We start from the raw sequence: 12484 nt of genomic DNA on the forward strand, positions 1-12484 counted from the left end.
GTGTTTGAATAGAAGTCTTGCATTGTTGCCTAAGATATCAGAGTATTAAGAACTGCCAAGTAAAAGATTTGTTTTATCTCAGCTTTCTGTCTTGCCAGTATTACAACATATACACACTGATTAGACAAGAACAGAGACGGAAGGTTTCACAGTCTCCTAAAATGAAAAATGAGTCTCTTCTAAAGTGTATATCTTTGCACCAGTGAATCTTGCATTCTGTGGCTACCCGCTGCTGCTGGCTTGTTTAGTCAGGAAAAGGAGCTGTCTATCTGAACATGGTGGGATGTGAAAACAAAAGAAATCCACTTCTGGTGTCGCAAAACTACTCTGCTTTGATGTCCTGCAAACTGTGCTGAAGCATGCGGTTTCAAAATTAAAGCATGTAACCCAAGTGCATGCTGTACATATCTATGTACAGAGATTCTGTCTCATGCTTTTTTGCTGCTAATTAACAAATCTGTAGTCTTCAGATTCTGTGCTGTCAGCAAGTTTACATTATTCATAGTTTGATTGCTTTTGGTCTCCTTCAAAAAGGAAAAGAAACCCTCAGATTTTTTGAAAGTTACTATACAAATTGTTGGAATGAAAGCAAAATGAATTTGAATCCAATTGCTTCATCTTTTCCTAATTCAGAGAGAAATTACAGGTATAAAAATATTCTAAATTGATGCTTACCAAGAGCATCCTTCAAAGACAAGATGTGTGAAAAAGAATGCATAAACATCAAGAACAAAGAAGAAATGTTTCTTTATGCCAGGTTGCTTAACGCCAGCCGTGGACCAGTATATATGTGCAGCAGTGGTTACTGTAAAAGGAAAAGTAATGACTAGTGGCCAGACCAGCTGCAATTTAGCTTTGCAAGGATTGAATAAAACTATTATATTAAAAATACCCTTTCTACTAAAAACAGCTTTTCAGAAAACCAAATTGCATGTAGCTAAAATCTAAAATACCTTCAGTAGTACTTCTTTCCTTACAATGTGCTTCTAGAATTCTACATGTTCTGCCAAGAATGGGCCATCCATAAGTTCTCTCATCCCAGTAGCTATAACTTAAGCGGCCTCAGCGTGTACCCTGCTATCTATTGTGTTACTATGCAGAGGATATGATGAACAAGCATCTTCCAAGTCTGACATGCCATAGTCTGTTCTCAGCCTAACTGGAATGAAAGAGAAACATGATTCAGATAACAGGGCCCCACATATATGAAAGCTGGAGAGAGTCTTATCACAGAAAATGCATTTACTGCATTTTAAACACATATAATGGCAAAACATAATTCTGCCTCTAACATGGATGGACTTGCAATTAGCAGGATTCAGAGGTTTATTTTTTCTAAAATATGGACCAGTGAGTGTAATTTTGACAGCTTTTAGAGTCTGTGTATGTGAGATTGTGTTGTGTTGTGTTTACTGCCACAGAAGTAACCATGTATAAGTTACTTTTGCAGAGGGTTCACCCGTCTTTTCCAGTATGAGCTTAGCAATACCTAGTCAATTCTCTATAGTGCAACATCCTCTTCTGGGCAGATGACTTTAGCTTGTTTTGTAGTTAATAGTTGCCACATAAATAAATCAATTTCCAGTTGACACCTTGACCCAGCTGGTCAGGAAGTTGAAAAGTTGCACAGGTAGTTAATATAAGATTTCTGGAGGTAAATCCTGTGGAGCTGGGACAGTGTTGTCTTTGACAGGGTGGGATGGAGGGTTGACTTTGCTCATGGTGTTTGTACAGGACCTTCCTGTTCTGCAACCCAAAGGCACGAGAAGTTATAGTTGCTTTAACACTCCTTTGTGGCTTGCCAGCCTTTGCCCCTAGAGGTGAGCAGTCTGTAGCACGGTGTTAATTAAGTTAGAGCAGCTCCCCAGAGCTGCTCGTTTCACTAGGCTGTATGTAAAACACTGTATATGCCCCCGGCTCATGCCGCCTGCAGTAACAACTGTATCAATGTGCTTCCTAGACCTAGAAATTCTGTGAAAGAGGCTCTTGGGAAGGCTGCTGGTGTGCAAACTGTCAAGCTTCAAAGCAAATCTTGATTAAAAATCCTTCGGTGTCTTTATACACACATAAAATAAGTTTGGAATCACTGTGAAATTGCAAATTATCATAACAGAAGGTGTTTGCATGGGATAATGGGATGGAAGATGACATTTTTGTGTAGCTTTGAACATCCTGGAATCACTTTGTTTCCTTTTTCTGATTCAGCTATTAAAGAAACTGTTTTGAAAATTCAGTATAGTACCACAAAATATAGATAAATATATTTTTTGCACGTTTAGTTCTTGGAACCCATTTTTTCTAGCAGCAGAAGTTACTACAGTAATATCTGTGTTGCAACAGTCTGTGCAGATTCATTCTGATTTCTGTTGATAGTATGTATTAGCTATTATAATGAAAGACTTCAGGAATAAGTGAGAATCTGAGATGAGCTTCAACAGTGAAAGGCTTTAGCTTTGGTGTCTGGATTGACTGGTTTGATATGGAGTCCCCAGAGAGTGTTGCATATCGACAAATATCGACAAGACCTAGGCAATTCTCTTCTCCTGCCAGGAGCAGCAGCAGCACGGGAAGCCACAGCCTGCAGCTGCCTTGGGGGCAACCAGTTGATTATCCTCTGTTTAGCTCCATGCCGAGGCCACGTGTGTTACAATGTTCATCACATTCCCTCTGTGCCTTTATCTCTCCCACTTGGGTTGAATTGCATCTACTTCATGTTAAGGTTAGTCCTGAGCTTTATGCATCTGGATATGTGCTGAAGCAGAGGTCATACCGTCAGTTTGTTTGTTTGTCAGGCCAATCTTTTTACAATAAAATCCAGTACTAAGAAGGTATTAAAATTCTGTGAAAATCTGATGACAATATGAGTGAAATGAACAGGTGCTTACTACAGCCCTAAAAGAACCCTAACTAAAGTTATTCTTTTAAATTCTTTACCAGCAGGTGTTTATAATTGCCTGTAAAATCCATCTTGCTTTTCACTTCAGCAGAAACATTTTTAAAGTATTAATCATAAAGCATTTGTATTTTTATACCCAGAAGTTAAAGGCCTGGCTTATTTTAAGATAAAAGGTAATTTATTTCACTGAGATTCTGTGTTTGAATTTGATTTTCAGTGATAGTCGCTCCATATATGAATCACTTGTTCACTTATTATAAAGTAATGAGACACTTAAACTTTTTGGATGGCAATAAAAACCATATGTGAAAGAATTAATGGGAAACATTCACTGCATTCCTACGTTTGTTTTTTTGTTGTTGGTTTTTCTCTTGTGCTTTGTTAGTTTCCAGTACTATTTATTCTGTTAGTTTAACTGTGCTATAGTTCTAGCTTCACAGCACAGAGCAGTCATGAAGCATAGAACAGAAAAAATTTACCCTGCTGACAATGTGTCCTGTCCTCTGAGAGTACAAAATTCAGTAACTACCTTGGAACAGTTTTTTCTTCAGGCACAGATTTTCTGTCAGATTATTATTGAAGGCGCTCTTGCCCTGAGGGCAAATGGAGACCCAGTCGATCTCATTATTGGGCTGCTTGATCTCATTCAAGCACAGTGCATATTATTAAAAACCATCAGTACTGTCAAAAAAACAAATTTGTATTTGGAAGTTTTTACCATTGGTTCTTGTTGAAGTTAGAATTTTATTATTTAAGCAGGAAGCATTTAGATACAGTTTGATTGAGCTCGTTTGTGTCCAGTATTCCTTTTTGAGTCCTTTTTTTTTTTCATAAAAAACTAGAGTTCAGTATTAAAATTTCAGTTAGTTCATTGCAAATGGTAACTGTCGTTAATACTTAGATTCTTAATGTCACCTGATACGTTAAAAAGCAAGGTTGTAACTGGTTTACTTATCAAATTATATAAAATATAATAACCAAAGATCTGGTAAGAAGCTTCCAGGCGAAGTTGTAAAATCATTCCAAATCAAGGCAAGTCTATTGTCTAATCTGCTTTTTCCAGCTATTTGGTTGGCGTTGCACCAATAGCAACAGTGGCTGTCCTCTTGTCAGGTTCAGCAAGCGTGGGGTGAGAGATGGCAGACCTGCAGCTACATTTTAATTCCTCTGTAACCTAAAATGTAGTGGTCTGGGCATGGTGGCTGAATTTGGTTATTCGTCTCTGTGCTATTAGTGCTGGTTTAAATTAGAAACAGGCTTCTAAGCCTTTGTCCCTCAGGTTAGTGGTCCTGCAGAGTTCTTGGACACAGGCCTGAAAGCAGAAAGCTTGTGGGAAAGAAGCTATTTGTAGTATTAAAAAGCATAACTTCACTGGTCAAGCAACTAGAAGGTGAAGACAGATTAATAAATGTACTCTGGATGTGGTAGTTTATTGTAGAGCGTTCTGCTTGGCCAAGCTAGTTGGAGTCTTCAGGGTTTTTTCATTTGCTTGTAATTCACTTTAAGGATAAGATTTAGATGCTACACACAAATAGAACTGAGCTGAGGGTTTTAATGCATCGACCCATGTTGATCTTTCAAACTAGATGGGGTGGGACCTACTGAAAAAGTCATTAATAATTTGCAAAATTCCTGTAGTGATTCTTTTAGAATAAACTTAAAACCATGTAGAAAAGCAGTTAATTTTGCTATTTGTTCACTATTACCTACTCTGTCTGTGTGTATATATATAATCTGCTGTATGCTCATTAGACTTCCCTTTATGCATAAACTTGCTAGCTTAAGAGCAGTTAATTACAGCACAGACTTGCAGGCTACCTCAGTGTTTTGTCTAAATAACGAGGAACAGTGGGATATAAAATACATTTTTCTAATATTTTGTCCGGTTTTGTTGAAGAAATCAGTAATTGAGGATGAAGGCTTCTCACATCCTTCTACAAAACCACTGTATATTCCTTGACAATTTCTTTTTGAGGAATGCTTTTTGGAAAACAGGATTTTGGTTTTGTAATGTCACTGTCTTCAGATTTCTGATGTATCTAAAAAGTAGCTTTCATGTCTCCTGAATTGCTTTTCGCTGTAGATATTTGAGTTAATCTACAGAGACTTCTTTGATGTTTTTTTCTCCTCCTTTCAGTTCCTATTATTTTTATTATTTTCCTTTGCGAACCTTCCATATTCCCCTAAGAATATGATTCACAGAAAGTAATAAATTGCTTATGTGCCATTGCATAAGTCTTTGTGTACTGACTTCATGGAAGCACTGTCCATGAAGTGCTTCGATAGCACTTAATTTCAGCCTTTCAGATGGTCTGTCTTGCCATATCTTTTGCTATCTGTTATCACCTGCAGTGTTTTTCATTGGCCTTACCTTCCAGCTTGCTTCCCCTGAATTGCTGGATTTTAAACTTTCTTCCAAAGGTGAATTAATAGACATTGTTGGGAGCTGAATTTTACTGCTACCTCTGTGCTGCTTTTTTCTTCTTTCCTAATCTCCTTTTTTTATATAAGATTAATAGCTTACTTATGTTAACAGTAATCTGCTTTTGATACAAGGAGGCTTTGCAGAAAATTTTCAGCCAGTCTACTGTATGCCTACAATTTTCTATTTGCCCCTAGCTTTAGTACTGGATTCTTGGTGTTACATGCTTTACCAACAGTTTCTTTGCATGCAAGGTCAGTATACTGGCTTACGGTGACTGTGAGTGAAGATGCACTTGTTTCCTTGCAGATGAGCCAGGCTTCTGGAGTTTCCTCTCACTAGCAGCACCTTGTTTCACTGACATATTTATTTCTCTTTTTTATCAGCCTATAAACTTTCAAAGAACCTGCAGTAGATTCTCTGGTTGCTAACATCTGCTTCCAGCCTGCTGGGACCTATTTGGCTTAGTGTTTACACTAATGAACTTAACATAGGAAAGTAGTAGCACTGAAATTTCACTAATGGCATGAAGCTGAGAGTCCAAATTGATAGAGTTGAAAGCTGAGATTTTAATACAGTAAGACCTAGATGCTCCTGAGGCTTGGAGTAGCATGAGACAAAATTAAATTATTCAAAGTGAAAGATCACACATACAGGAGTTGCTAGCAAAGTTCTAAACAGGTTGCCTGCCAGAATTCAATGATGGGGAAAAGGGCTATAACATGCTACTTAATCATATGAAAATTGAACCACTAACTTATGAAAACACAAATGGAATCCTAGGATGTATCAGAAGTAATTCTAATGGAGATCCATAGCCTTTTGGAAACTGTTAATGCATCAAAACCCTGGTAGGTTCTCTTCTGTAATACTGCATGCACCAACAATCATGAAAGATAAATTTTGTGATGGTGTGGAGACAGACTGAAACCTTATTGTTCGAAAGAGAGTTAAATAGCTGATGTTTTTATTTTTTCAAAATTAAGGCTGGGAGGATTGCTGTTTTCATGCTCACCTGATGCACTTTCAGACAGGGCAAACCTGTGCTGAAGTGAGCAATCGTGCTGTCAGTATGCACAAAAAGAAAACAACCTGGACATGTGATATTGTCACCTGGAAGTCGAGAGGTTCCCAACTACTAGGAGAGAAGGAGGTTTTTGGATGCTATTCTGAAATCAGTAGAGTGTGTTTGTGTCACCCAGTGGCAGCCAAGACTCTGCTCTAGAAAGTGAGTGCTGCAGTACCCTGCAGAGTGAAAAACAGAGTGATGCAAGCAGAGAGAGGGCTCTGAGGGGCATGCTCTGGGTCCATCAGGCTGGACTACGTTGAGCTCAGCCAGGATGTTCCTCGCAAAGCCACAAGCCTGGTCAGTGCTCTAACCCACCTTTACATGGGCCCTCACCGTGTCCTGCCTTCTCTCTTTGTGTCTCTTCTTCTGAGCAGTGTTTTGTGTCCCTTCATGTGACTGTGGTCACATTTTAGTCGGATGAAGTGTTTCTGCGTCTGTGGGGCTGAGTTAACAATTTCCCCAAACCTCTGGGGAAGCCACGGAGAGCCAAGACCTGCAAGGAGTTTGCTTAGGTCCAGCACACCCAGAGGACTGCTACATGAGGCTAATAAGCCTGAGCCGATCCTGGGAGCAAAAATTGGGAGTGTTGATCCTGTATTCCCTGGCGCTTGTGCAAAGAGCTTGTCAAGGCTCCAGAGGTGAATTATTGTGGAGCCAAGCAGAGTTTGGCAAGGGCTGTGAATTTGAGCTCAAAGCTGCACAAAAGTAGCTACAGCTGTTCCTGGTGAAGAGCTGGCCCCTGAAGCCAGGAAGCTCCATCCACTTGATGCTACCTTTTGTAACAACTCTGAGCCTGAGCTGTTACTTTTTGTGTGGCGTGGGTAATCCGTGGCACCTGGGTGTGCTATCTGCAGGGCTTCAACTCTTACTTTCTGATTGGTTTGATCCATATTTGAAAGGATTTATAGGATGTCTGCAGTTGCAGAATCATTAACTTAGCAAGTGCCAAGGGTTCTTAAAGGTATGCCCTTCTATCCCTTTCCACCCTACCTTCCCCAAATGCTTCTGCAGAGAGGGTAGTGGGGCCTGAACGTGTCTTTGTATGGACTAGAGGTTTTTACTTTCATACCTATTGTTTTCAGGCTGGTAGATACCAGAATTTTCAAGGATTTTTTGTTGGTTGGAGTTCAGTGGGGTTTTTACCCACTCTCTTTAAAACTTTTTCTTCCCTGTACTCCCTTTCATACATTATCTGTCATAACATGACCAAGGCTCCTTTCTTCCAAAAGAAGGAAAAAGAAGTTTAGACATTCTTCTATGTACTGGAAAGTAGTGAGAATGCAGGAAAGAAATGTAGTCTAATGCTCTTGAGCATTAATTTGAGCAACTGTAGTATGAAAGAGTTAAATCACTGATTTTCTTAACGTGCAAATACAAGAATTTGGCCTAAGGCAATTAGTTCCTGTTTGGGAATGGTGGTGTTGATATGCTACCATCCTCTCTAGTGTTTCAAAAGGTTTTTACATTAATATTATATCTGCCCCACAGGTTATTCTGACAAAAGGAAATTTACAGTCTTAGACAAAAATCTTTCAGTGGGTTGTCTCTTTTTTTCTAATCCTTTCTCTTCTGTAGGGAGAGGCTTAATCAAGTTATACTTAACCTATGTCTTTCTAACAAGTGTGTTAAATATGTATCTTCAAAGGTAATCTTGAGTAAGTGCAGCTAGCTAATAAAAGTAAAAAGTGTTCTTTCTTTAATGGAAAGTTCAGAGAGCTAATTTGTATCTGAATATCCTGCAGATATTCTTTTCCCTGAGCTCCAGGAGAGCCCCTTCTGGCCTGAGACTTGACTGAATTGCTCTTGGACTCTTCATCTCTTTCATCTTCAAAGTCCGACAGGTGCAACTGCTTCCATCCTTAAGAATTTCAGTTGCAGCTTGTCTCCTCTGTTCTAAGCAACAATGAGGAATTTGATCCTAAATTTGTGGTGTCATTTTACACTGATCTGGTGGAACCAGACGTGTCAAGCTCAGTGTTAAATCAAGAATTTGACTTGCACAAATGAGTGATCTTTTGTAAATACCCTCAGGCTTTAATTTATAAGAGTGCGGGTGCCAGATTTTAATAGAAAGGTCATTGTTAACACGTTAGTCTTGGTTTTGGCCGATGTTATTTTATGTCTGAAAATACATACTATAAAAAATATATTGGTGGAAAAATGAGACATGTTACTAGTTTGGACTAATTATCTAAACATTTGTGTCAAACTAGTGACAGCTCCAATCTTTAGCTTTTCTGAGCAGTGCAATTAAGCAATGCACATTTGGTAAACTAACTATTGTTTCTAATTTAGCTGCCCGGAAGTGATTTTTGTTGTTCTTTTTTATTTTATCTGAGACAAGCTTTCTGCTGCTGTCAGTGGATGGACTTGCAAGGTTCTTTTTCAAAGGATCTGTGTTTGTTCTTAGAAAGAAGCAAGACAACTGTTTCTCATCTTTTCAGTATTTATTCTTTTCATACTGTACTTATACAGCTCAACTTTCCTTGTATTAATATGCTAAATAAGAACAATCTTTTTTTATGTGTTAGTTTTACATTGCTCAATTATTGCAATTTCTACTCAGGAGTAATTTCTTGAACCTGTGGGGTTCTTTTGCACTAGATTTCAGTTGTATTCCCCTCCAGCACAGGGTAAACTTACTGAGGATAAAAGTGACATGGTATTCAAGTAAAATGAATTCTTGGGTCTCAGAAGGTTGACTTGAACAGACTAATCGTATTTTTAGATCTGGTAACTTGGTAAATCTGATAAATGGTGGTCTGTTTCATCAAACGAAAATTGATAAAACTCTTAAGCACTAAGAACTCCAACTACCATGTGTTAAGATGAAAACCAGAAGTTTTTGACAAATTAAGCCATATGTGTTGTGAAATCTTCACAGTGAGTATCATGCACATAGTAGAATACTTTTCATTAGCTTATGTTCAGGTACATGGATTCATTGATCTGGTTAAGTTTGATCAGTTCAGTGACAAGTGAAGTTAAAATCACACAGGCTCATGGGTAGTTCTTTTTCGGGTTAGGCATTACTGAGTATATTATATGGCTTGATCACCACAGATTTTTTTTCTGTATGTGTCAGTGCTGTCCAAATCACTGCTGTGTGCTAAGATCACCACTGCTGTATTCAAAGCTAGTGCTTTCTGGTGTTTTCAGAGTTGAGGAGATATTCAACAGAATTTCACACTATTTCATTGCTATAAAATAAATAAAATAATAAAATCCCTTATGATCAGAAATATTTCTTTTAAATAACCTAGAATATTCACCACATTTTTTCAGTAGTCTGATGATTGCTGTTCTTCTATCTTGTCTATCGTGAGCATCAAGAATTAATTTCCAAACTATGTACAAGATAGCTTTATAACTTTAGTGGATGAAAATAGTTACAGGTTTTGCTTCTCTCAGGGTAGAGACCGTGGTTTAGGGTTATTCTTGTTCACAACTTTGATTATTTCTTGATCTTTGCATCTTCTAAAAATGTTTTGTAATCTCTTGATTATTTTTGACACTATGTTGCTTCTGCTGTCACCAAAATCTGGTTTCTGGTGTCCTTTTAGATCTTCAAATTTGATTTGAGTTGTTAAGCTGTGATTCTGTGGGAATGAGCCTGAATTTCTCATAATTTCAATTTTAAGTGCTTTAGAGAATGCAAAGCACAGATTGCGCAATCATATATTCTGAGTAATAATCCTATGCTTAATTAGGGAAGTATTTCTGAGCATTCCCTGGGCATGTATGAGGAAGTCTGTCTCAAGTTTGTCTTCTGAAAGAAATACAAAAGTAATTGTTTAAAAATCTTAATTTTAGAGCCTAATGTTGGTGCATCAAATGTGATTAGAGATTTCTTAATATTGTATTGCTAATTTACAGCTATTCTACTCCAGTTCTACTCAACTATTCAAATTTTGATTTGAGCTCTGAGTTCCCTATGTCTGCTATTATTTTCAAATCCCCACTTACAAAAAAAAATGTCAGAACTCCAAACTCACAGCAAAATATTTTATTACTTTGGTAACCAGTTGCATTAACAATGGATATTAATCACTAGAGAAGTTGAAGAGTGACAACAAGTTAATATTTCATTGATGCAAAATTAGTGAAATGCGTGTATTTTGTCATGGCTATGGGCAGTATTATAGCTGGAGTCATTAGGAGCTGTTGCTTCAGTCCATTTGTCAGGATACAATGCCACATACAATCCTAGGTACTGGTAATGTTTTCCGTAACTTAATAACTCAGGTTAGCGTATTAGCTTGTGATGATATATATTTCTAGATTGTATTCTCCAGCAAAGCTTTTGACACTTTTCCCTGCAGTATCTTTGTGTCTTAGCTTGGCCGTTAGGATTTGGATAGGTGGACAGCTGGGTGGGTGAAAGATTCAATTGGATAGTGGCCTCAGAGAGTGGTGGTTACTGGGTCATACTCTGCCTGGTGGCCAGTAGGTGACAAGTGGAGTCTGGCCGCCGGGACCTCTCCTGTTTAGCATCTTTAAAATGCTCAGGTTCTCAGGTGACAGCAGACCAGGGGGCCCAGTTGATGTGCTGGATATGCGGGCCTGCAGGAACCTCATAAAATTAAGCAGGGACAAATGCCAGATCCAGCACCTGTGGGAAGGAGATGTCCCTGGCAGGGATACAGTCTGGGGGCAGAGAGGCTGCAGGAGGCAGCCCTGAGGGTGCTGGCAAGTGCCAGGTGCAAAAAGTGGCTGTGCCATCTACATCCTTGGGGGTTTTCGAGTCTGGATTACGCAAAAGCCTGAGCAACCTAGTCTGGCCTCATGGCCAGACAGAAGTTGGATTTAAAGACTTCTTCAGATCCTTTTCAACCTGACATACCTTATATTGTGATACTGTGACTACATATTTATTCCATTTCAGATTTGAAATTGAATTTGAAATTTGCCTTTATAATTTAACTTGCATGTCTAAAATGTTACATACTTAGTCTGTTCTATCACAAATTCAATTAACACTTACTCTGTGTGTATGTGTGTGTTAATGTTCCATTTAAAAAAAAAATCTAGGCCTTTACCAAGCTCACATTTCAAAAATAATTGTTATATCACAGGTGTTATTTGCATCACTGTGCTAATTCCTCATATCTTTTGTGCTGGTTACTTGTGTAAACTTGCCACATGATTAATATGCTCTTTTGTTTCAACAGAGGGAGAATATATCAAGATGTTCATGCGAGGTCGACCAATCACAATGTACATTCCTTCTGATGTAGAAAACTATGATGATATTAGGACAGAGCTGCCTCCTGAAAAATTAAAACTGGAGTGGGTGTATCCTTAATATCAGTAACTACTCACTGTTCCCTGTTTGTCTTGTCTTGCATTTTTCCCCCTTAGAATCCAGTGTTTTGTCTTCTCTGTTAAGGGGTAAAAATTACTTAAAAGTGAGGGAAAAAAGTTCAAATTAGTATAACAATAGAAACGGTTTGTAGCTCCTGTATGGTATGATTTTAAGCGGCAGACTGTGTAGGCACAGAAACACTGTTCCTTTGTTTGTTTTGCTGTTGAAACTAATTCAGTTTATTTTCAGTGTGAAAGAAAGTGTCTTTGGAGAGTTACAGAGTTTCAAAAATGTCCCCCTCTGCCTCCCTCTATATTAATGTAGGCTTTCAATTCAGGAACATTTTTAGTTTTCAATCTCTGATCGTTTTTAGTAGGTTTTAGAACCACGGAAGATCTTGGGTTTGTTGTCCTTATATATGCAGTGAGAATTGCAGAAGCAGCCATCCTTTGCACTGCTTCTGTATTTCAGCTCCAAAGTGAAGTGGTTAATTTCTTGGAAATTAGTTTGCATTAAATGCACTAAATATAAATGTATCATTTGAAGAACTGAGTAGGTGTGTGGCTGAAAACAATTCTCCAAGTTTACTAGATCAGACATTAAGTTCATTTTAAGAGATGTGCTTTTGCACACGGTTGGGTCTTCCTGTCACTCACTCATCGCTGCAGGTTCTTCCAGTAAGCCATGATTGTGTAAGTTTCTTAGTACTTCAGTAAAATAACATGTCTAGGCAGCATTTGAGTGGGTGTAATAATCTGAAGTTAGATCCTTCCAGTGTTGCTGAAATCAGGA

The 12484-nt window shown here is 38.3% G+C and overlaps 1 protein-coding gene across 8 annotated transcripts in view; it reads left to right on the plus strand.

Moving 5' to 3' along the window:
* EML4 (EMAP like 4) overlaps positions 1–12484 on the plus strand; it is a 153724-nt gene that overhangs the window by 105124 nt on the left and 36116 nt on the right. For all 8 annotated transcript variants that reach the window (XM_064648343.1, XM_064648347.1, XM_064648344.1 and 5 more), the window contains one exon: positions 11559–11682. In XM_064648343.1, the coding sequence (XP_064504413.1) occupies positions 11559–11682 (124 nt within the window). The remainder of the gene's footprint in view (positions 1–11558; positions 11683–12484) is intronic.

Source organism: Pseudopipra pipra, chromosome 3 (assembly GCF_036250125.1).
Source record: "Pseudopipra pipra isolate bDixPip1 chromosome 3, bDixPip1.hap1, whole genome shotgun sequence".
In the NCBI taxonomy this organism is placed as follows: domain Eukaryota; kingdom Metazoa; phylum Chordata; class Aves; order Passeriformes; family Pipridae; genus Pseudopipra; species Pseudopipra pipra.